The 25,623-nt window shown below is 47.5% G+C and overlaps 1 protein-coding gene across 1 annotated transcript in view; it reads left to right on the top strand.

Annotated features, from left to right (window-relative positions):
• Positions 1-24,699, top strand: part of NHEJ1 (non-homologous end joining factor 1) — a 563,453-nt gene extending 538,754 nt beyond the window's left edge. Inside the window, exon 8 of the mRNA XM_069227136.1 lies at positions 24,182-24,699. Within this exon, the coding sequence (XP_069083237.1) occupies positions 24,182-24,268 (87 nt within the window). The 3' untranslated portion in view covers positions 24,269-24,699. The remainder of the gene's footprint in view (positions 1-24,181) is intronic.
• The last annotated feature ends 924 nt before the right edge of the window (positions 24,700-25,623 follow it).

Here is a 25,623-nt window from a genome sequence, read left to right as displayed (position 1 = left end):
CCGCCGCGAAATCTAGAAGAAGGACTTGCCTTCTTGGGGGGGCTGTTAAATAGCCCCCCCACCAGTTCGCGGCGGCCAGAACCGGTCGGGGCCCAACGTGGACCCAACGTTCGTCGAGGGGAAGACTTCCGCCCCCGGGCCTCGCGAGGCCCGGGGGCGGAAGTCCGCCCGGCAAACTGCGCACCCTAGGTGCGCAACAGAGGGGAGTGCCGGGGCCACGTAGCCCCCGACTCCTAACGGGCCGCGCCCCCCCACTTTGGCGGGGGCGCTTTACCCAAAGGCTTCATACTGCAGAGTTGCAAGAATCATTGTCAAGTTCCAACAAACCGATGGCGCATTAAATTGCAGAGTAGGATTTCACCAACAAGACAAACGTGATGCTTTCATGGCCCAATGACCTTTGAAAGGTTCTCATTTTCCTCTTTGATCCCAAAGCCCCTAAGTTACTTCTCCCAGTACTCCCCTGGTTGCTAGCCCCATACTCGTTCCATGCTCCCCACATTTTCCCCCATTTTTTAGGGCAACCTCAACTTTTGTAAATCACCTGCTCTGCCCTTTGACACTAGTCCAAGTTGTATTCCCATTCTCTTACATCTGGGGCTGGGTTGGCTTGTCCCGGGCTCTCGCTAGGTTGCGTTTAGCTACCCCTGCGGCCAGCTCTAACCAGATCCCCTGATACCTGCGCCCGCAGCTTTTTTACCAGTAATGCCCAAGAGCAGCCGCTTAGCATCCAGGAGGATCTCCAGTGCCGAAGCCTGGGACATTACCTGTTATTTTAGACCAGTGTCAGCAGATAGGAGGACCTATGCAATATTTTGAACTGGACCAGCTGAAACCAGGCATGAATAGCTACTTACCGGGGCTCTGAAGGGCCCCCTTCCAGTCCGCATCATCAGCAAGGCCCCCAATATTTCTTTCCCATGCAGCCCTCAACTGTCCCCTCTGATAGGGTGAGTTAATCAATTTTCTATAGAGACCCCTTTTTCAGATATAGGTTCGGTAAGTACTCTGTCTTCCAAGGAGGAGGCCTTGGGCAGTTGCTCGCTTTCCTCTGTGTTTTCTGAGGGCGTGACCTAACTGCAGGTACCCAAAGTGTTCAGTTTCAGCTAACTCCTACTCTTGATTATTGCTTGGCCTCTCCAGACATCACTCAGGGGCTCTATTTCTATCCGCTCCCACTTCAGGAACCCTTTCAGTCCCTTCATCTCGGACAGTAGATCACTGTGCCAAAGCTGAGTCAGGCCAGTGAGCTTCCCCTGCCAGCCTATGTTGCTATAGGCCTCCCTCGAGGCTTGGACCACCTTCTGGATGTGTTTTGGCAGCTCTCTCCTCTTGCATCACTTGGGAGATCCTTGTGCCCTCTGTGGCCTACAGCATCTCAGTCAACCCGTTAGGCAGTGTCCTTGTGATCCACGAAGACCCACTCATTACCTTTTAGGAGCTGCAAGGCCCAATAATACTTCGGGATATTAGGGAACGCCAGGCTTCCACCATATACTCCTTTCTGTAATTTAGCTAAAGCTAGTCTTGGTGGACTGATGCTCCACAGCAGCTGACAAACCTCCCGATCTATTTTCTTAAGTCTCAGAAGGAATCCTGTAGGGTGTATTTTGCAGGAAGTATAGATACTGTGGTAGACTCATCATCTTATAGAGGGCGCTCTGCCTATTAAAGTCAACAGAAGACTGCACCAGTGCGTCCCATCTCTCCGGAGCCTCTCCAGATGGGGGGACACGTTTCTATGTAGGAATTATAGGGGGTCGTATGTGATATTGATACCCAAATACCAGAAACCCTCGGGGACAACTGGCACCTTGCAATCTCAGGGTAGTCGAGGACTCACCCACGAGAGGGAATATACCACCTATTTGGATCAGCTGATCGTGTTAACTGAATGTTCCCTGAAAATGCCAAACTTTGCATTATCCTGCCTATAGAAGGACATCATCGGCGTAGAGGGAGATCCTTTCTTCCCACCCCCTGGCAACCCGGATTCCTTATATCAGTGGATCCTGAGTGATCCAACGGCTCGGACGCCAAAGCAGAGATTATGGGGAGAGGGTGCAGCCCTGACGAGTACCCCGCTGCAGCGCAAAGCTGCAGGACACCACTTCAAAGCTAAGGGGGCGCTGTAGAGCAACATAATCCAGGTGCAAAACTGTGACCCAAAATCAAATTTTCATCACGTGGCAAATATATAATTCCATTCAATAGAATTGAACGCCATCTTGGCATCCAGGGACATTAGGACTGCCTGTTCCGTCAGGTGAAGCGCCCCGTAGAGGCGTCAGAGGTTAAGTCTGGTGCTCCTAATGTGCATAAAGACCGATTTGTCCAGATGCACGATAAAGGTGTTGAACCCCTGGAGTCTGGTCGCCAGACTTTCGCCTCCACATTTAATAGGGATATTGGCATATAGGAACTACAGTCCATCAGAGGGTTGCCCTCTTTATGTAGGACCATTATCGTTGCAATTCTGACAAGCCTCCCGGAACACAGCCAGCATCAGGTAGGTCACTATACTCGCCAGTTCTTTGTACATTTCGACTCGTAAGCTATTTGGGCCTCTCTGGTCCCGCATTTTCTCCCCCTTTATCAGGTCAGCCTTCAGCAGCTCCCATTCCCCCCCCAGTGAGTCCCTGAAGGGGGATATCTTTCAGGAAGTCAGCACAATCTGCAGCTGTCATCGATGTTGTGGGAGCATAGAGGCCCTCATAATAAGTGGCAAAAGTCTCTGCTATGGCAGCATTAGTTGTCTGTATTGCACCTGCCTCATCCCTTACTTGGAGTACCCAGGATTGTCCTTTATCTCTTTTATCTAGCCAGGCCAGCAGCTACCGGCATTCTCCCCCACATCATACATCTGGCGCTGCGTGGCCAATGCGTACTCTCGCTTATGTTTTTCGGCCAGGGCTCTCAGATCTTGCTGGCGAAGTTGCAATCTGCAGCAGTTTTCTGCCGTATTAGTGGCTGGGACATTCTCCTCCAATTCCTGTTATGTATTTTTTTATGTAGTACAATCCAGTCTACTGTCTTTCTTTTTCCCCCCCTTATCAAGGCCTGGGCCTGACCCCGTATCACTATCTTGAATGCCTCCCACAGGGTACACGCCAATGCCGCCGACTCAGATGATCTTTAAAGTAGAGATCTGCTCCCTTCCTCAGTTTGTCTTGTCACCCTGCCTCGCTGATACCAGGTATCTTGCCTGGGAGGCAGCGTGACGTCTCGAGAGAAGCCCTTATAGATGACCTCAACCAGGGAATAGTCAGATATACCCCTCGCATGGTGGACAGCGGTCCTGAATTTAGATGTGTGGGTGTATTGCGTGAAAATGTAATCTATACTGGAAAAGCTCCTGTGTGCTAGTGAGTAGTATGTGTAGTGTTGTTACTTGGGATTACTTCCTCTCCACAAGTCAACCAGACCCAGTGCAGTCGTGAATTGAGGCAACGGTCTGCCTCCGCCCCTCCATCGGTGCCCCCATTCTATCTATCTCTGTGTCCATGAATGCATTCATGTCGGCCCCCAATATCAGGATCCCCGGTGGCAGTCCCAAAAGCAAGTCACTAGGGTCTGGGAAGGTCGCCCGTGAAGCCATGTTGGGACATATAACGAGCACAAGTTGTGTTGTGCCCTCCCACATCCCAGCCAGTGCCTCGTAGTGCCCGCTAAGGTTGTGCCACACCCGGTGGGGGATGAGGGGTATCGACTTCTTAATGAGAATCCGACCTCCTCTAGAGTCGGTGGTATAACTGGCATGGACTCAAACCTGCCTAAGGCTTCATAGAGGTTACCCCGGAGATGCAAATCTCGCAGCATTATTACCTCCGGGGCATGGCATCTCAAGTGTTGCAGGATGAGTGTGTGCTTTATCTTACTGCCCAGACCTTTAACATTCCACGACCAAATTACGAGCTGCGTGATGTGCCATGTATATAGTATTGATCAAAAAGACTTGTAGTCCCCCAACGGGGCGTCCCCCTCAATCCTTGTTTGCATCTTATCTCGTGTAGAGAACCCTCACTTCCAACCCTCCCTGAAAGAAGACAATTGCTGTATGAAGTCAAAGTTGCTTAAACAAAGACAATAAATAATCCCACCAAACTCCCTCCACCCAGCAACCCTGCATCGTGCGTTTTGAACTACCCACCTCCTCAGCTTGCAGATTTCCTGTTGCCCCAAGAGTAACATCTAGTAATGAGGGTAGGCCACTGCCGCCTGCATGATTAAAGCTCAGATATGCATAATCATAGTAGTATAATATCGCCCACGCATGTAAGATGTGGACATATTAAGAAACTCATGTATTCAGCAGTACCCTAAGTGACTGGGTCTCCAGCTGAACAGGCACACCCTCGGAATCATATGCAGTGAAATTAACTTGGCCACATTTTCTTTAGAACATAGCTGAGGAAGCTTCAGAGAGGAATTCTCTGAGAACTCCGCACACGTGTCCTGCGAGGGGGGCTGTGGTTGTGGTTTCCCAGACGAAGGGGAAGATCTAGTTTCCAAATCCACAGTGGGCCGATTTGATCTTCGTTCTCCATATGTCCTTTTGCCCACCACTCTCCAGCCCTCCACCCAGTCCCACCGTTCTTCAGATTTAGTAAAAGTGCCATGCTTTACAGTCGGCGATAACTCACAGCTTGGCTGGGAACAACATTATGTATTTGATCTCCTTGTCCCTCAGTGCTTTTTTGACTTCATCTAAGTTTTTCCATTGGCGCTGCACTTGTTGTGTGAAATCTGGGAAGAAGCAAATCACTGCATTTTCCAGGTGCGAATCACAGTGTGACCTAGCTACTGTTAAGATAGCATCCCGATCCGTGTATATCAGGATCCTGGCAATTATTGTGAGGGGGGGGGATGCTGGCCTTTCCGAGGGCCCAGTGCCCTCTGTGACCTCTTGACAGAGAAAAAAGTTGAGTGTCTCTCTGGTTTGAGCTTGTTGAGGATAAGGTCTTCCATAAACATATCCATGCTTGTGCCCTCTGTGCCATCCGATACTCCAATCACTCTTATATTGTTTCTCCAAGCCCTACTTTCCTGGTCCTCCACTTTGCCGCCTTGGCTGCACTTTGTTTTGTTAGGGTGTGCACTTGTTCCTCCAGGCGTTTCATTGTAGATAGCAGTCTATTGATGTGCATCTCCGCCACAGCCACCTTTCCTGACATCTTACTGAAATCCACCCTGAGGAGATTAACATCCACTGTTACTGCATCTAGTTTGTGTTCTATAGGTGCTGTAGAGCCCCAGAGATCCTAGATGGCCACCATTACAGAGCGCAGGGAGGGTTGTCCTCCTTGCTGGTGGTGTTTGCCATCACCCCCACTCTGCTCCCCACAGCAGCCCATCCTGAGTGGACATCTTCACACCATATTTATCCAGATTGTTGATTTGCTCTGGGTTCTGGGCACAGCTCCTCTCCATGTCCCAGGCCTATACTAACAGCTCCCGTATGCCACAATAAACACTCACAGCGAGTATGCGTCAGTCATTGCTTATCAGGCAGATGTATCAGTCTGCAGCTGCTGTGCAATTCAGTTAATGCCGCTTTAGGGGTTGTGCAGATTCACACTGCCTTCCGGTCTGGGGATGCCCCCGGCACCCATCCCCCAGCCGGGACCAGCAACCCCTCAATCCAGTCTCATCAAGCCTCCCACCCCCCAAAAAGGGCCTTCACTGCTGTAGTGCAGGTCCAGGATATAAGTGGAGGGAATGGGGTCCTCGGCCTCCAGTCCTCACAAGTGCCCTCAATTGTCTTACCATCACTGCCAATAATGTCCGCCCTCACTGGGGGCTCTCTTCAGTCAGCCAAGCTGGGCCCCCACTAGACCCCGAATGTCTTCTGTCTGTAGTCCCCATGGGAGAGGGCCCAGGCAAAAGGAAAGGCTGAGCGCCCCCAGCAGCCTTGGATAGCGAAGGAGGGGAAGGGGGTAGCTCCATCTCTCCCAAACTCCCTGCCGGCACTGCTTTATCAAAGCCGCTCCTCGTTGACTACCCCGGCTACAGCTCATGTCACAGAGCCGCTGGGCTGCTGCAAGGGTCACATTGTCTGGCTCACAGCGGGCCACTTTGGTGCAGCCTCCAACCCCCTCACCCAGGAAGGCTCCCCCTCTGTGTAATATCAGCACTGCAGCCGCTTCCGGGAGAGGAGGAACGGAGGCGCTTCTCCCTCCATCACTGGTTGGTCCCCCGCGCCGTCTCACCAGATTTCCCTGGTGCCGTCCACCATGTTTTGAGTTGCCTCATGGGTGAGATAGCATACTTCTCTTCAACAAGGGCCATTCTGCTAAGCCACAACCATGGCAATGACATTTCTGTGCTATGAGCACAATAGCCCACTGCGAAAATCTCGGGCACTGGTAGGATAATGGGTGGATGTCGGGGGACTGGTCACAGAGCTTCTTTAGCTTGCGGCCATCTTCACCGGTGGCTAGCCACGCCCCCTGCTCTTTTTTTTGCACTGGTGCACCATATGCTGTGTAGAGCCAACGTCATCCACACCAGGTCTCTATCATGCTGTGAAATAACCTAAATTCCCAGCCTCTTCCACAGCGCCAATATTACCAGAGGTTGGAGATCCTGTTTGGCTCCAATTCAGACAGAGGCCAAGGGATGCAGCATGTTCCCATGATGACTACGATGATGAGGAGCGAGGCAACTTACTGTCCCCTCACACATATTCAGGACTCTTTGGACCTACTGACCGCTAGAGGTTGGAATCTTCTTCAGAAACGAAGTTGGAATCTCCACCTGGTTCACGATTGGAAGAAAGTGCCTCTTTTACAGTTATGATGAGCAGGCTAGCGGAAATCCTTGACCGGCAACTACCCACTGTTGAAACAAAATCCAGCCTACTTACAGAGATTCTTTCCCTAAGGCTGGCTGCTAAAGACACTTTCATATCCCATTGGGCAGAACCATGCTCGGCCCCTCCAGTCAGTCGACCTATGGAGAGGTGGCATAAGGTGGCATCAATCACATCCCTGACGACCCTGTATTTCTCACTCAGCACCTGGCTTCTGAAAACTTTGTGGTGCAGGCATCAACCACTTTGGCCAACCCAGATGCCTTTCCTTCTTCTGATCCAGATAGGAAATCTAAAAATATTGACAAAATTGGAAAGGAGTTCTCTTCAGCTAGTCTGTTCTTTACGTTCTCTGAGTGGTGTCTGACTTAGGGGTAGATGCACTCATGGACTGTTGGACATGGCCAGTGATATCTTGTTGCTAGTTTCAGAAGACCTCAGGGCAACAGATGCCCAAACCATCCAAGTTTAGCACAATGCGGTGAAGAACATATTACATGCTGGTCTTGATACTACAAACTGTGTGGGTCATGCCATGGGCACCAGCATAGTACTTGGGCATTAAGCTTGGGTGCATGAAACAGGGTTTTCTGGGGATGTCCAGGTATCCCTAATGGACATGCCCTTCAATGTCTTTAGACTTTTTGGGGGGAATGCTCATTTGGCAATAGAGTGATTTAAAAACAGCCTCAGGGTTGCCCTTAGCTTGTTCTTGCCAGATGGTCAATTTCATCAGCATTGTGGGATACATGAAGGGGCTACTCACAAGACCTAGAATACAGAGAGCCACAATTCTTTTGGCCAGTTCAGCAAATAGTCCAGAACCTTTGCGGCTCCAGGGTTGCTGAGGTGGCCAAAGCTGTTCACATCAGCAAGGGCAGCAATCTTCTGACTCCTCCTCCACTGCTGCAGTGCCACCAAGCAATTCTGATTTGCTGTTCCAGATCCAGGGCCAACGCTAGACATTGCCAGTAAAGGCAACTGCCCAGAGCCCCAAGCTCACCTCAAAAAAAGGGACCCCGCTTCTGTTTAAAAACCCACCTGCATCTCCTGTGCTCCCTCCCCCATCCAATCACATCAATAATGTATTTTGTAAGTGAGACGACACCATGCTGGATGAAGGACATGCTGGCCTTCCTGGGGTGAAGGTGTGGGGAGGGGAGGGAAAGAGTGGGTGTGGGATGTCGGTCAGCAGCAAGGCCAACAATTGTGTTGGCTCACAAGGTCAGGAGTGGGGCAACACCTCTGTTTAAAAGCTGCCTTGAAGCCTTGTGTGCTCTTTTTGTTTGGTGTTTCAAGGCAATAGAAGGCTCCTTAGTTTCCAGGACCAACCTGGACATTATCAGGTGAGGAGAGATTGGTCAGTAAAAGAGGGAGCAGCGAGGTCAGACTGGCATGGCAGTATTTATCACAGTGGGCCTCAAAGCACTGGATCAGGCTTCAAGGTCCAGGTGTGGGTCCCCCTTCCCTGGGCCTCGTAGCCATTATCCAGTGCTGTGAGGCCCAGGACAGGGGTCTTCCTCCTCTGGGCCACAAAGTGGTACACTATAGCTGTGAGGCCCAGGGGCTGAAACACTCTCCTCTGGGCCTCACATCTCATGGAGTACCTTCATGTTGTTTAAAGTCACTATTGAGATACCAATTATTGTTTTGCCACGTAAAGCACATCAATGCAGAGCACATAGGAATCCCTTTCAGAGCCAGATTTTAATTACTGCTGGACCGGAGAACCAAAAAACATGCTGCGCTGAAAGCCATGACCCTGCGTTCACGCTGCCCAGCTTGCTTTGGTACAGCTCTGCCCTTTAAAGAATGCTTTTCCCTGCCTGGCACTCCTCAGCCATAATGTAGCGCTACACGGCCCAGGAAAGGGACATCTCTGCCTTGGACCATCTCAGCACTGGATCATGGCTGTGATGGTGCCTGGTGCAGGGGTAGCCCCTCTTCTGAGGTTAGTACCCATTATCCAGAACTCAGCTTTATCATGTACTTATCTGGAAACAATTAACTAACACGGATTAAGGAATCCATCATTGAAAGGCCTGCGCCCAGCTTTTTCATCCATTGTGACTGATGTAACCCACTCAATACAGCTTTTAGAATAGATGGACTTATTTCATTTGGGTATTTATCTTGATATCCATGTTACTGATATCCACACCAGGTCACGTCAGCAGTGACAAAAAAGATTAATAGTCCTGTGATTCACTTTCTGTGATGTCACATCACATTGGAGGGGCCTCACATCTTCCCTTTCGCCTAGGGCCACAACAGTCCTAGGACTTCCCTGTCCAGAGCCACCTCCAGCCACTTGAGTGCAGGATCCAATTTTTCCTTCCTGGCTGGAAATCCATCATGTTGGATCGATTTATCCTGCAGATTGTTCAGAGGGGCTACGTTCCACTGTACACTCTACCGTTTGTTTCATCCTACGACTCATCAACACTCGTCAACCTTTTCCTAGTCAACTGTGCCACAAAGAGGGCTTTTGTGACTGAATTAGATGAGGGGTGTTATTCTCACTACTTTTTTGCACTGAGGAAGTATTGAGGTCTCGGGTCCATGCTAGACCTCCAATCTCAGAATGCTTCCTAGATGGACAAATTCAAAATGCTTACACTGGCTGAGGTGCTTTCTGCCCTGAATCCAGAGGTCTGGATTGTGTCCTTGGACTTGCAGGATGCCTATTTTCATGCACCCGTCCTGTAGCCCCACAAATGCAACTTGTGTTTAACAGTAGGGTCTGGACACTTCCATTGTGCCATTCTTCTTTTCGGCCTCATCTTGGCCCCCCAGGTTTTCATGAAAGTGATAGCTGTGGTCGCAGTTCATCTTTATAGAGATAAATCTAGTCCTGTAACTCGACTACTGGCTGCTCAAGACTGACTGTCCTCAGTCAGTCATGGTCCACTTCCAGACGACAATCACCCTTCTGGCAACCCAGGGCTTTTGTATCAGCGTACAAAAGTTTCACCTGACACCCTTGCAAAGGATTCCCATTTTAGGGCCTATCCTTGACATGAGGATGTCTGTGAGGCTTCTTGGGTTCTTAGCCTTGTGCATCCTCCTCTTCCCATGCGCCCGATGGGACATGGGAGCTATACAGTGGAACATTTGATTTCAGTGGGCTCAGCACCAGGACAGTCGGTCCCGCACTATCTGTGCCATAGAGATAATGGTCCAGCACAGTCAGTGGTGGCAAGCGGACATGCCAGGTTGGGCAAACTGAGGAGGGGTTGGCTGGTGGATTACGAATGGTGTCTTCTAGTGGTGGGCAAAATATTCCAATCTGCCAGTGGAATTGGCAGAATTTTGGTGGCTCTGTGTTACTCTTGTAACACGCAGTTCTGGTCTAATTCCACTTATAACCATGTGGTGGAATTTTTTATTGTGCTTGTGCCAGAACAGTAAGTTGGTAACCCCTAGCGTGATTTTCGGTCACAAGATTCCTCAGAGTTCCATCAGGCGAGATTTTTCCACTAAAGACAGTCACAACCATTCGGAGACTCATTTTGGCTGCAATGGGACAGCAGTCTGTGTACACATTTCCACCATTACCTCGCCTGCCCCGGGTTCTGAAGAATATGATAACAGACCTGGCCCAAGTCATAGTGATAGCCCCAGTTCAGGCCAGAAGAATGTTGTACCCAGATTTCTTGAGCTTAAGCATTTGCTCTCTGATATGACTAACTCTACAGGTTGTCCTCTTGTCTCAGCAATAGTTCAGGGTTCTGCACTCGAATCTCCACAATCTACGCCTTCTTGCGTGGAGACTGAACAGTGTCAACCAAGCAGTTTTCATTTGCTCCTGAAGTGGGGGATGTGATTCTCGCAGCCATGCACCTTCAACCAAATTTATGTTTTTGGGGTGCTGGGAGAAATTTGTGCCCTAGTGTAGAGACCACCGTCTTGATCCTTTGTAAGCCAAGTTATTAGATCTTGGCTTTTTTGATTTGTTGTTATCCTTTCAGTCATTTTATGTTTACCAGACCAAGCTTCTCTCTTTATTGTACCGTAAATTAAAATGTAATTTGGTTCTCACATCTCTTATGTGCACGCCGCTTGTTAGACATGGGGTCTCTAGTTGGCAGTAGTTTGCACCCGGTCCTATTAGTGACCCTTACTCTAGTCAGGTAAGGGAGTCACACAACTAAGATAACCCCTGCTCACCCCCTTGGTAGCTTGGCAGGTAGGCTTATCTCAGAGGCAATGTTTAAAGTATTTGTACACACACACAAAGTAACACAGTGAAAAAAACACAAAAGTACTCCACACCAGTTTAGAAAAATAGCCAATATTTATCTGAGTAAAACAAGACCAAAAACATCAAAAACAAAATACGCAAGTAAAGATATTAATTTTCAAAGATTTAATCTCAGTAAAGCGCATAGAAACACAATAGCTCCAACTGGGGCTGAAGCTGTCACGGAGTCTTGATGGAGTCATTCCCAACAGTCCGACGCTACTCGCGAAGGAGTGTGGGCCGGTCACGGAGTCGCACGGACCCCAGGTACAGTACCTTGGGAAACGATGAGGAAACAGACGTTGTACAGAGTCGGAAAGGTGAGGCGTCAATGGAGTCGGTGCAGTGCCAGGAGGTGAGGTTTTGGTTCCTTACTGCTAGGCAGGGGAGGTGAGGCATTGGTTTCTTACAGTTGCAGGGGAAGTGGTTCGGTGGCAAGGCATCTGTTCTTTATGACCCAGCGGGGTCAATGAATCCAGCAGGTCAAGATGCGAAGTGTAGACTTTGCGGGGGTCACAATCACACCACGGGGCCACAGGTGCTGCGGCGGAGTCAGGTGTCCTGGATATCTGGGACATGGCACTTGGGACTCACACTGTGGTGGCACTTTAGAGGTGCTGTGGCGGTGCTGGGCATTTGTTTCAGGTTGTGGTCGTTGCACTCAGTGGTGACCATGGCTCCGGTGGAGGGGGTGCAGCCAGATCCGAAGTCGCTCTGGAGACAATGTGCTTAGTTTCTTCTTAGTTGCACCAGAGCTCACTTCCAAGGGCCCAGAAACTGGATTTGGCACCACTTGCAAAGTCAGGGCTCTAAGCAAGAGAGTCCAGGCACTGGTAGGTGAATTCTTTGATGGCCCTGACACTTCTTAACAGGAGGCAAGTTCAATTCAAGCTCTTGGAGGACCTTGGAAAACAAGATGTAGAAATCAAAATCTAGTCCTTTCACTCCCAGGACAGAAGCAGCAAGCAGAGGCAAGCACAAAAAAGCAACAGGCAGAATGGCAGTCCCTCCTACAGCTTTCCAGCTCTTTTTCCTGGCAGAATGTCCTCAGTCCGGGAGGATTCTAGCTATGTGGTGTCAGAGGTCCAGTACTTATATCCATTTCTGTCTTTGGAGTAGGCATACTACAAAGAGAACTCTGTCTTGCACAGACACAGCCATATTCAGGTGCAAGTGTCAGTCCTCCCACCACTTTAGCTCTGGAATACCCATCAGTCGAGTGATGGGCCATCAGGATATGCAGGCACACCTCAGCTCCTTTTGTGTGACTGTTTAAAGTGAATGCACAAACAGCCCAACTATCATCCTGACCGAGACATGTATTCAGCAAACAGGCAGAGGCACAGAATGGGTAAGCAGGTAAATGCCCACTTTCTAAAAGTAAAAAGAACAGATGATGGACGGAATGCTGAACAATGCAAACTTTCACCCCCAGTCATAAAGATATGGGGTTAATCCATTATTTTTTTATTTATTTTTTACCCACCACGCCACCCCAGTTTGGACCCAGCCATGATCCTGTCCAGCCCGCACTGCCAGGCCAGGTTCTCCCTGGACCAGAAACCAACATCCTGGGACTCGTTTCAAGGTATCACCTTTCATCAGCCAGGCTAGCTTGAATCCAGTGGCGCAGTGAGCACAGGACCCAGGTCTGGGCATACCCTTTCCACTTAGGGCGACAAATGCAATAAGAATAAGTGATGGACGGAATGCTGAACAATGCAAATTTTCACCCCTGGTCACAAAGATCTGAGTTTAATCCATCATTTGTTGCCCACCATGCCACCCAGTTTGGACGTAGCATTCCGTCAAGACTGATTTGCATATTGCTGGGTCCAAACTCAGTCTGTCTTCAACTCTAATCACACCAATAGAGGCAACGCAGTCCAGCTCCCCTAGGAGAGGCCACAGACCCAAGATGCACTAGGAGAGGCTATTGGTACAGCCACAGAGAAAAGCCGCACCAGGAGAGGCCACAGACCCAAGCCACACCAGGAGAAGCTACAGGTACAACCACACAATCCAACCACGCCAGGAGTGGCCAAACATCTAAGCTACACCAGGAGAGGCCACAGATCCAGGCCACACCAGGAGAGGCCACAGATCCAGGCCACACCAAAGAGAGGCTGCAAAACACAGCTGCCTCAGGAGAGGCCTTGGGGTCCAGGCACACCAGGAGAGGCCACAGAGGACAGGCCACACCAGGAGAGGCCACAGATCCAGGCCACACTAGGAGAGGCTGCTGGTACAGCCACAGAGTCTAGCCACACCAAGGAGAGGCTGCAAAACACAGCTGCCTCAGGAGAGGCCTTGGGGTCCAGGCACACCAGGAGAGGCCACAGATCCAGGCCACACCAGGAGAGGCCACAGAGGACAGGCTCACTATGGGAGGCTGCAGAGCATTCACACAAGGCAAAGCCTCAGACCGTAGCCATTCCAGCTGAACCTTGGCATACAGATATTTTTCAGAGATTTCTAATCTGCTTTTAACATGTTACAGAAAGCATTTCTTTTAGTAGAAATATTTGGGCAGGAGTTGCATTTGGGTAGTACGGAAGGCGAGTAGGTCAACTGGCAAAGGCTACAGTTTTCTTACTTTTCACAACTCAGGATCTTAAGAATGGTGATAGACCGATGCAAAACAGAACACATCAGGAAGGATTCATCTGGTGCTTGACTGTGTCTTACCTGCTTCACATCACAGACATCTTGGCGCGCCGTCTGGATAAAAGCATGAAATCATTATTTATTGCTCTTCCCAGCACTGAAGGGACATCCCGGCGGACAGGAGACCAGACACAGTGTTGTCATTCTGCATAATCACAATGTGAGCATCAAGACTTGGAACAAAGGAGAGGGGTGAATGAAAAGGAGAATATGAATAGAGTGAGAGCAATGAGTAGAATGGTGTATGAAGTTGGCTCTGTATATAGTATCTCAAAGTGAGAGATAGTGTGCACAGAGTCCAAGGGTTCCCCTTAGAGGTTGATAGTGGCAAAATTAGATAATTCTAATGCTCTATTTTGTGGTAGTGTGGTCGAGCAGTTAGGCTTATCAGAGGGTAGTGTTAAGCATTTGTTGTACACACACAGGCAATACATGAGGAACACACATTCAAAGACTTAACTCCAGGCCAATAGTTTTTATATAGAAAAATATATTTTCTTAATTTATTTTAGAACCACAAGATTCAAGTTTTGAGGTAAGTACATAAAATGCAAGGTACTTCACACAGGTAAGTATGGAACTTTGAATTAAAGCAGTAGTACACACAGTATAGGTTAAAATGGCAGTAAGCTATTTTAAAAGTGGACACAGTGCAAAAATCAACAGTTCCTGGGGGAAGTAAGTTTTGTTAAGTTTCTCAGGTAAGTAAAGCACTTACACAATCAGTCTCCTGGGCATAGGCAGCCCACCGTTGGGGATTCAAGCAAACCCCAAACTCACTGCACCAGCAACACAGGGCTGGTCAGGTGCAGGGCTCAAAGGAAGGCCCAAAACACGTAGGCGCCTATGGAGAACAGGAGTGCTCCGGTTCCGGTCGGCTGGCAGGTAAGTACCTGCGTCCTCGGGGAGCAGACCAGGTGGGTTTTGTAGAGCACTGGGGGGGGACACAGACAAGCAAACAAAACACACCCTCACCGGCACAGGGGTGGCCAGGTGCAGTGTGCAAAGTAGGCGTCGTGGTTTGCTATAGGAAGCAATGGAGGGACCCGGGGGTCCCTTAGGCGATGCAGGCAGGGCACAGGGGGGGCTTCTTGGGCCAGCCACCGACTGGGCTAGGAAGAGTGCCGCCTGCTGGCCACTCCTACACTGGAAGGTGGTTCCTCTCGGTCCTGGGGGCTGCGGGTGCAGTGCTTGGTCCGGGCGTCGGGTTCCTTGTTACCAGGCAGTCGCGGTCAGGGGGAGCCTCTGGATCCTCTCTGCAGGCGCCGCTGTGGGGGTGCAGGGAGGTCGACTCAGGTTACTCACATCGTCGCAGTCGCCTGGGAGTCCTCTCTGCAGTGTTTGTTCTCTGGAGCTCGAGCCGGGGGCGGCGGGTGCAGAGTGAGAAGTCTCACGCTTCCGGCGGGAAGGGAGAGTTCTTTCAAAGTTGCTTTAAAGTTGCAAAAATGTTTCAGGTTGTGAACAGTGCCGCTGTTCTTGGGAGTTTCTTGGTCCTTCGGGTTCAGGGCAGTCCTCAGAGGTCGCTGGTCCCTATCAGGTGCATCGCTGTGCAGGTTCTTTGAGTCTGGAGACAGGCTGGTAGGGCTGGGGCCAAGTCAGTTGGTGTCTCTCGTCTCTGCGGGGCTTTCAGGTCAGCAGTCCTTCTTCTTTGTGTAGGTTGCAGGAATCTGATTTCCTGGGTTTAGGGTCGCCCCTAAATACTACATTTAGGGGTGTGTTTTAGGTCTGGGGGGCAGTAGACAATGGCTACTGTCCTTGTGGCTACACCCTCTTTTGTGCCTTCCTACTGGGGGAATCCTCCAAAACCAAGATGGAGAATTTCTAAAGGCAGGGGGTCACCTCAGCTCAGGGCACCTTAGGGGCTGTCCTGACTGGTATGTGACTCCTCCTTGTTTTTCTCATTATCCCCTCTGGACTTGCCGCCAAAAGTGAGGGCTGTGTCCAGGCGGCAGGCATCTCTACTAGCTGGAGTGCCCTGGGGCATTGTAACACGAAGCCTGAGCCTTTGAGGCTCACTGCTAGGTGTTACAGTTCCGGCAGGGGGGAGGTGTTAAGCACCTCCACCCAGTACAGGCTTTGTTTCATGTCTCAGAAAGCACAAAGGCTCTCACCCCAGGGGGTCAGAAACTCGTCTCAGTGGCAGGCTGGCACAGACCAGTCAGTCCTGCTCTGAAGGATTGGGTAAAATACAGGGGGAATCTTCTAAGATGCCCTCTGTGTGCATTTTTTTTTATTAAATCCAGCACTGGCATCAGTGTGGGTTTATTATTCTGAGAAGTTTGATACCAAACGTCCCAGTATTCAGTGTAGCCATTATAGAGCTGTGGAGTTCTTTTTGACAAACTCCCAGACCATATACTTAATATGGCCTTACTGTACTTACAATGTCTAAGAATAGACTTAGACACTGTACGGGCATATTGCTCATACAGCTATGCCCTCACCTGTGGTATAGTGCACCCTGCCTTAAGGCTGTAAGGCCTGCTAGAGGTGTGACTTACCTATGCCACAGGCAGTATGTTGTGTGCATGGCATCCTGAGGGGGATGCCATGTCGACTTTGCCTTTTTCTCCCCATCAACACACACAATCTGCAATGACAGTGTGCATGTGTTAGGTGAGGGGTCCCTTAGGGTGGCAGAACACCTGCTGCAGCCCTTAGGGACCTTCCCTGGTCACAGGGCCCTTGGTACCACTGGTACCTTTTGCCAGGGGTGTGCCAATTGTGGAAACAAGGGTACATTTTTAGTGAAAGAACACTGGTGCTGGGGCCTGGTTAGCAGGGTCTCAGCACACTTCTCAGTCATGTTAGCATCAATGTCAGGCAAAAAGTGGGGGGTAACTGCAACAGAAATCCATTTTCCTACAAATGGGAGAAGTGAGATAAGAGGAGGACATGAGAAAAAGAGAACCGGTGCAATGATCGAAGGTGACACTTGGGGCGTGGAGGTCAGGTCAGTGTGACAAGTCATTGTTACAATAGTGAAATACATTTTAAAAAGACTGATTGTTAGAAAGTTGTCTGAGAGGCCCTTCCATAGAGCATTTGAGTGTATCCTGCCTTCCACCTCTGCACAAGTATTAATAAACTTGTTAGCGTTTTTCTGATGCCATTGGACGTCCTTTCCACCATGGGGTTCTGAAGCCATTGGTGAATCTGTCTGAAGAAGAGAAGACACCTTTGGATTTGTTTGTAATTGGATTTTATTTATCTTTATTTTTTAATACTATGCTTCAGCACATTAGCAGATCAGTAATATGCTACAACACAGAGAATTCCTTGGTTGGAAGAGGGATGGATTGTGGTGTGGTCTGTGAGTGAAGTGCTTTGGTGTTGCCTGTGATAAGGTGTAGCTTGCTCTCCTCATGTCTCTGGCATGAAACTGTGCTTAAACCTGGAATGGAATCAAGTTTAATGAAGGATAGATGCTCATGCATTATTGTCTATCCTCTTCAACTGGGAAGAAGTTCTGAATCTTGGAAGGATTTGAGATGCAGAGGAGCAGTTTACAAAAAAATGACAGGAAATTAACTGTAGCGTTCTCCTAATTGCAACAGAAGGGCACTTGTTAAAGTCAGTGTAGTATAAATCCCATCGACTAAAGGGAATCTACTGGTTGCAGCACGTAAATGATAAATGTTGTATACAGTGCAACCAAGAGTGACTGGAGAGCAACTCACAGGCATCCATCTCATGTTCACCATTGAGTGTGCAGACCCACAAAGGAATAAAACAAAGTAAAAATGCAAAGGAAAGTGACAAGCAATGTAGCAAACCTAGTTTAATGAGGATGTGACCTAATGCGATCCACCCTGCTTGCCCATGTATGTAGAAGTGGATTAGAATGTAGAAGGGGAAGGCAAGGGATTTGGGATGTTGCGGGAAATCAAACATCAGCATGAGCAGGCATGAGGATATGTCTGAGATCTTGGAAAATTTGATTAGTGGTTGGCTAATGAACATTAAAAAATATGTTATTATATGCTCACAAAATGGTTTGGCCAACAATGGTAAAACTTTTGCAATAACGGTTATTCAGGTCGGTTGCTCCTTTGAGTTTGAGTGCAAAGCTAATATAATTGTTAATAGATGTATGTCCTCACTGAAGAAGAAGGCCATAGAGGTATGTCCTCACTGAGGAAGAAGGTACCATGTGACTTTTGGTGGCCTGGATCATCCGATTGAGAGATTTGGCATGGATTGCAAGCCAAGTGCTGAGTGACAAATGTGAAAGTTCCTGAAAGTCTTACCATCCTTAGAAATTGCCGGGATAGGCCATGGCAGAAATTGTAAATTGGTATTTGTGTGCAATTTGTTGGCAAGGTTTGGCCAGAAAATATTACCTTTGAAAATGGTAGGAAGTGACTTTTTAAGTAATATTACTACATACAACGTGTTATTCATGGTTAAGCTTTTCTAAAGAGGGTTCATCAGGATATTTGTTTTGTAACAAAAGGCCACAGTTTGTTTCTGAACCCATGAAACAGTTTTTGGACATGGTACAAGACAATATCCAATAGCACTGTATCACCCACTGGACAATGAGCTGGTAGACAGTTTTAATCACATATTGGTTGACTGTATACAATTGATATTGTAAAGCAATTTGGATTTGAAAAGTGAGATAAGGAAGCTTTTATGGTGTTATGGGATTACCCCACAATCAACAATGGAGGGCGTCTCTGTTCTATTTGTTGAGGACCAGAGTAACAAGTTACATGGCTTACCTAGGTTGTACGGGCAGGGGTAAGAAGAAAAGATGCTGCAGAAAGGTGATCAGTGAAAGACTTGTGTGGGAACAGCAGCAATGTTGCAACCAGCACAAGTGGTCCGGAGGTGTGGAAAGGTGATTTGAAATAGGAGATTGGGTGCATATTTGTTTGGGGCTGGGGTGCAAGGAGGGATATATCCAAGTTCACTCTGCCTAAGAAAGTTGGGAAAGTTTTTAATACCATTTAATTGGAAGGTGGGGAAAAGTGGGACATCAGAAGGATTGTAATCCGTATGAGATAGAGAGCCAAGGCCAGAAGGATGGATAATGAAGCGGATGATGTTGTGGGCAGGAAGCATGTTCACTTTAGTAAAGGTAAGATGCCTAGGAATATAAGTAAAAATAAAATAACTGGAACAGTAGAAAACATTATGTTTAGCTATTTTAATTTTCCGGCACGTAACGTTATGATTTAGCTATTTTCAGATACGGACTGTGCACTAGCTTTAGCCAAATTGGACTCTTCTGTAATGGCTTTTTCATAGCATTATTCATTTTTCAATTGATTAATGTTTTTTGATCATAATCAAGATAATTTATAATCATTATATCCTCTATCTGCTCTAACAGTAATGATAATACTTTTCTTACTTTAATCTAAGTATTAGAACTGCGTATTCAGTGTTTGTGTTTTGTTTGATTCTGTTTAATTTATGTTTGTCATTTATAAAACAAATCTGTGTTGTCCTCAGTTTGAAGTTTTGGTATAAATGTAGATCAAAGGTTTAATCCACTGTCTTTTGAGTGTGTGTATAGGATATTCTCTTCATGGGCAAATCCCTGACACAAGCTTCTTCTAGTGGCAGTAATATATGTGTGTCTCTTAGATTCTAAATGGTGTTTGGTGTAATATGTTTGTTTGATAGTTACATGGTTTGGCACTTTCACTGCAAATTTTTTTTTGTCTGTTTTTGAACAAACAGTCGTAAGATTAAAAGATCAACATGTTTAGCTGGTGGATAATTTAAACATTTATTGGGAACATTAAATTCATTACCACTGATCAAACGGATTAACAAAGTTTACAATTTAACTTTGTTGTTTCTTTTCACTGAGATCGTTTTCACTCTACCTCTTTGTTCTATTCTTTCTGCCCCTTTCCTCTAAAAAATTATTTCAGAGTCTGGATAGTTTATTTTCTGTCTCAGATGCATGTGTAGAACCTTCTGGATGACTTTATTCACTTGAAGTACTTTCATTAGTCTTACTCTGATACTGCTAGGTGTTTGCTATGCCACCAGATTCAAGCTAGCCTGGCTGATGAAGGGTGATACCCTGAAACCGGTCCCAGGATGCTTGTTTTTGGTCCAGGGAAGACCTGGCCTGGCAGTCCGGGCTGGACTGTTCCCATGGGGAACAGGGTCAAGACTGATTTGCATATGGCTGGGTCCAAACTGGAATGGCATGGCAAGCAAAAAAACTGATGGATTAAACCCAGATCTGTGACTGGGGGTGAATGTTTGATTTGCTCTGCATTCCGTCCATCATCTGTTGTTTTTGAATTTGTCGCCCCAGTATGCCCAGACGTGGGTCCCGTGCTTGCTATGCCGCCAGATTCAAGCTAGCCTGGCTGATGAAGGGTGATACCCTGAAACCGGTCCCAGGATGCTTGTTTCTGGTCCAGGGAAGACCTGGACTGGCAGTTCGGGCTCGACTTTTCCCATAGGGAACAGGGTCAAGACTGATTTGCATATGGCTGAGTCCAAACTGGAATGGCATGGCAAGCAAAAAAACCAATGGATTAAACACAGGTCTGTGACTGGGGGTGAATGTTTGATTTGCTCTGCATTCCGTCCATCATCTGTTGTTTTTGCAGGTGTTTGCTGTAAAGTCAGACTCCTTTGTAAAAGAATAGATTCTTCTGCTTTTGTAATCATGTTCACCTCTTAGTAATTGACTTCTCTCTGTATGCCTTATATCTTCATGATAACCATCAGTTATGCACGACAATGAGATGCCTACCACCTCTGCCTCATTTCAAGTACAGCACCCTTCCAACCAGGTAGTTCCTGTGCAGTGCAGGGTCCTGCCAGTCCACAGTGCGCCTTGGCTCCTCACCAGTGGTATGAAGCGCTAAATGAATGTAATTACAGTTATAATTACGTAAGTCAGTATGCGCACAATGTTCTGCAATATAGCCTTTTATCCCGCTGCCGTGGGCTATACTGGTTGTTAAGGATCCTGAACCCGTGTCATAGGCCCGAGGCAGAGGGGCTGTATAAGGCTATTAGAACATTCCACCCACTAAGGATTGAATGTTGCAAATTTAAAAGGGATAAACATGAAAACAAACATTGGAATGTTGGCGCTTGCAGCTTCTACCAGCCATTATGAGCCCGAAGCTTCTCCATTTTCTGTAATAAGAAATACAGTGAACATTCTGAGGTTAACCATGGACCTGAGGAATGGACGCAAAGTAGAATGCCCTCACGCTGGCATGAGTATCCTTGCACACGTGTAACCCTGCATCACCAGAGGTGACCCTGAATCCAACAACAGCCTGCAGTGGTTGAGTGTTCTCTCCCCTTCATAGGTCCTCCCTTGCACTTTGACTAAACCATGGCTTTGGGATGTTGAGTCTGCCTGGTTTAAGTTTGGTCTTTATGGCCTAAATCATTTACATATGAATCCGGCATCACACGTCGCTGGACATGCAGTACCACCAACACCTTTTATTTGGATTGCAGACATTTTGAAGATCAGTTGCAATGTTGGTTAAGATTGGATCTGTCTGTTACCGCACATGTGGAAAATATGTGGCAACAGACGTGTCGAGAGGAATGTGAAAGCTGTTTGTGCCTGCTAACGGATACATTGAAAGGGGCAAACTCTGTTAATTTCTATAAAATCCCATAAAATTGTACCACGGTTTTTGTCATATTGTGTTTCAAACTGTATTGTATTCCCCACCCTTAAGAAGACTCACTTGAAAGGTCTTATTTCCTACAAATATTCTTAAACAATTTGTAGGGGAGACAAAAATAGCAGACCTCCCCACAGCACATAATAAAGTCTTTCTGCAGGAGGGCTGTTTAAATCCTTTCCAGTTTTCTCCTATGTTACCTTCTGAATGTACTTTCACACCCTTAACAACATCTTTAAGAAGGAGTTTTCCACTTTTTCTAAGTCCTCCAGATTACAGTAGCCCCATAATTCAGCTCCGTATAGCCCCCCCCCCCCTTGCTTGAGATTTGTACATTTCTATGGCGGGGTGATGGCAAATCTGGGGGACCTGGCTGCAAATCTTGCAATACCACCTGCCCTTTGTTTTCAAGCACATCGATGATTTCTGCAAGTGGGCATGCCATTTATGTGAATCTTCTAGTTTTAGCCCTAGATAGTCAAAGGCACCCACTCTTTCCAATGTGACACCCTCCAAGCAGATACGTCTCCTCGTTTTGTGCCTTGTATCCCCAAATACCATGTATTTAGTTTTGGTTGAGTTCATTTCTAAGCCATGGTCTTTGCAAAACTCCACAAACATCGAGAGCAAGTTGGAAAGGCCAGTCGCCGTTTGTGATATTAAGAAAGTGTTGTCTGCAAATAACAGGCATGGGATCTTTTGCCCTCCCAGTCTAGGGGCGTCGTTGGAACATTTCAAAAGATAAGGGATGCATGCATTTATGAATAGAAGGAAAAGTGTGGGAGCCAACACAAATCCCTGCCTCATGCTGCGATGTGTGGGAATCTCCGATGTTAGTTCACCTTTTGGGCCCCAGCGGATTCTGGCACAATTGCCAGTATAGAGATCTCTAATTATGTTTATCATAGAACCGGGACCCCCGCTCTGCTCATGACCACCCATAGCTTTTGGCGTGGGACGAAATCAAAAGCAGATTTCAAATCCACGAATGCCACAAAAAGGTGACCTGAATCCACATCGACTGTTTTCCATTTAATTGAGAGAAAGCGAAATGCCTGATCAATTGTGCTTACTTTGTCTCTAAACCCCGCCTGAAGATGGCTAAGCGCTTAGTTATCTTCTATCCATTTTTTTAGCCTACTTAATAATTGATGACAAAAGATTTTTTGTAAATTTTCTGAGAGGCTGATGGGTCGATAGTTCCCTGGAATTCCCCTCTCCCCCTTTTTATGTACGGGCACAATGGTTGCTTCCTTCCATGACGGGGGTAAAATCTGCTTGCCAATGCAGCATTTGAGATCCTGTTCACATACAGGCCCCATTTAGTCAGGTCGGATTTGTACATATCCGAGGGAATGCCATCTGGCCCTGGTGCCTTCCCTAATTTTTGGGCTGTAATGGCAAGCTCTGATTCTTTCAATGAGAAGGGTGTCAGGGTAGTCTGGGACAAATCTAAATATGATAATTCCCCATGGCTTGCAGATTCGCATTCAAATGGGGGCCATACAATTCCCTGAAGTGGGTAAGCCAGACATCAGGGGGGATATAGCACTCTGGCTTTGATGCTTGCTTTTGTTCCTTTCGGGCCACCAGGGACCAGAAGCGTTTAGAGTCTGAGAACCTAGCGGCCTGGGCCAAATCTCTCCATAATGCCTCTTCCCAGTCGTTTTTGCAAGACTTACATATAGAAGCATAGTTACGTCTGGCATTGGCTATTTCATCCCTATCTTTTGCTCTTAATGCTTCTATCAGGGAGCTCTTAGCCTTTCTACATCTCTTGTCAAACCACTTGTTACTAGAGTTGGATGATTGGTGAACTGTTTCCCTAACAGATTTAAAGAATAGGTTTTTGAGATTGGAAAAAAGGTCCAAATGTGAGGTCATAACCTCAAGTGAGGTGAGTGAAGAGTGGTCGACCAAGAGCTGATGACTAGAAACTAAAGCACATAATTTGCCCCATAATTTATTAGATTTCTGAAAAGATTCCCATCTCACCACGCGCTTATTATTAGACACCTTCAGGACATTGGTGAGTTCAAGATCAGGAGAAGGCACAGCACCTAGAAGAAACTGTCTATCATATACTACTAGAAGAGGAGCGTGTTCGCTGGTGTGTAGCAGACTCTCATAAGTAACGGTGTTGGCAATAAAGTGCGGGTGCAGAGCACTGGAAACCACCTGGTAAAATTAAACACTGGTGGTGGAAACAGGCAATGTGATTGTCTGTGTGGGTGGTGTGCTTAGGTCAGATGTGGGTTGTGTCAGTCTGGAGAGTGTGCTATGTTCAGGTATTGGTTGGCCCAGTGTGCTGCGTGGTTGGATTATATATTGGTGGTGCCTTTGTGGACAGGGTGGTGGGTTCTGCCACGGATTGTGCCACTATGGACAGTGTGCTACCATTAGACATGGTTTGTGCCACTGTGGACAGTGTGCTACCATTAGACATGGGTTGTGCCACTGTGGACAGTGTCTTGAGATCAGATGTGAATTGTGCCCCTTTGGGCAGTGTGCTGAGATCTGCCAGGAGTTGTCAGTTTGGAGAGTATGTTGAGAGCAGTCAGGGGCTGTGCCTCTGTGGACATTGTGCTAAGATCACACCTCGGTTGTGCGAGTCTGTACACTGTGCTGGGACCAGGCGGGGGCTGTGCTAGTGTGAACAGTGTGCCTGGGGCAGCCCTGGGTTGCAGTGCTGGCACTGACTAGTTGAAGATGGGGTTTGGTGGAGTCCACAGCATTGCTGCTAGTAGGGAAAGTGTGCTGTGAGTGGCCAGGTTTTGCCAACCTGTGCGCATTTGTAAGTAATTCATGTACTTTTTTCTCTTTCAGGTCCCTCCATCCCCTGTGCCAGCGCAGACCCAGAGCTCACCTGTCCTAAAACCTAAAAGGAAGAAGGCCAGAGGGCTCTTTTCCTGACCAGACCGGTGTGTCCTGGTGAGGCCTGTGCCCTCCTCACGCCTGGTGCATCAAGTGTGCCAAAGGCTTGGCCACGGTCTGTGGAGTCCGCACATTGCATTAGTTCTCACACATGTGAAAGGGACAGTACTCCTGGTCGTTTGGAGAGTTCTGAGATACATTTTAAGAAATACACTTATTTTAGTGCCACATTCTATTAATGTGAATGGAAATGTAGTTCCCTTTGTGATCACGATTGCTCTTCTGTTTTAATTGTCCTTTTTAATCCTTTTTATGTCTTATTTTGTCACTTATCGTTTTTAATTAGTAACATTAAACAATTCATATTTTAAACATTGATTGTATATTGGAAGGCAATCAGTGTTCACTATAGGACACATCTTTTACTCTTTCGGCTTTTTTCTCTTAATAAAGTTCATTTTCATGGTTTATGTTTTCATTCGCTTTATTGGTGCCCCTTTGACAATTTACAGTTTAGCTCCAGGTAGACAGTAGCATTAACACTGTTCTCCTGTTGGAATCTTCTCCAGACCTCTGTGTGTTTTTCCATTTTATTCGAACGGTGAAAAATACTTTTCACATTTTCAACTTCTCAAATCAATAAGTCTGTACACCATCTTCAGATCTATTTTTGTATCCAAAAAGCTAGTTACGTACCAGCTTTCTCCAAGGCTCTCTAAAGTTGGCCATCTTCAATGCATCGAGGTAGGTATATCTTGGTGTTTGTAGAACACACATCTAGCATGGGTGCAGGAAGATGCAGTCATAGGAGAGAGGGCCATGGGTAGGTTGTCAGGACAGGGGCAATGCTCATTGAAGAGGTCTGTCTTCAGCTTGTTTCTGAGCTATAGGAGAGTCAGTGCTGATCTGATGGTGAAACTGTTCCTGATGCTGTGAGAATGAACAGAGAAGGCTTGTCTCCTGTTTTTTCCCTTCTTGCAATGTTTTGTCTCCCGGTCAGGCAGTGACCCTGAGAACTGGCTAATTTGTTTGCAAGGTTAGCTGGGATCTTAAATAAGTGATGCAGCTCTTCTTGATGAGGATCCAGACTGGAAGGAGGAGCCAGTGTTGGTCATTAATTTGGGGGAGGGGGGTGATGCAATAACATTTCTTCAAGCCTTCGATGAGCCATGCTGCTGCATCTAGGATACCCTTGAGAGGTACTGGGGTGGTATCAGGGGAATAGTTGGACAGGGCGTTGCTCCTTCAAGATTGGAATGGCTAGGGCTTCTACATTTGTTCTGAAGCCGCCTTCCATGAGAAATAGCTTCTTATTTGTCATAAGGGAGAGTTGGAACCAAGCTGTCTTAGTCTACTTGGTGATTTGTTGCTTGAATGAGAGGTTTATGTTGAGG

The sequence above is a fragment of the Pleurodeles waltl genome, chromosome 3_2 (genome assembly GCF_031143425.1).
Source record: "Pleurodeles waltl isolate 20211129_DDA chromosome 3_2, aPleWal1.hap1.20221129, whole genome shotgun sequence".
Classification (NCBI taxonomy): Eukaryota; Metazoa; Chordata; class Amphibia; order Caudata; family Salamandridae; genus Pleurodeles; species Pleurodeles waltl.
The sequence above is the reverse complement of the archived record's forward strand: the minus strand, read 5'-3'. Positions and strand labels throughout refer to the sequence as shown.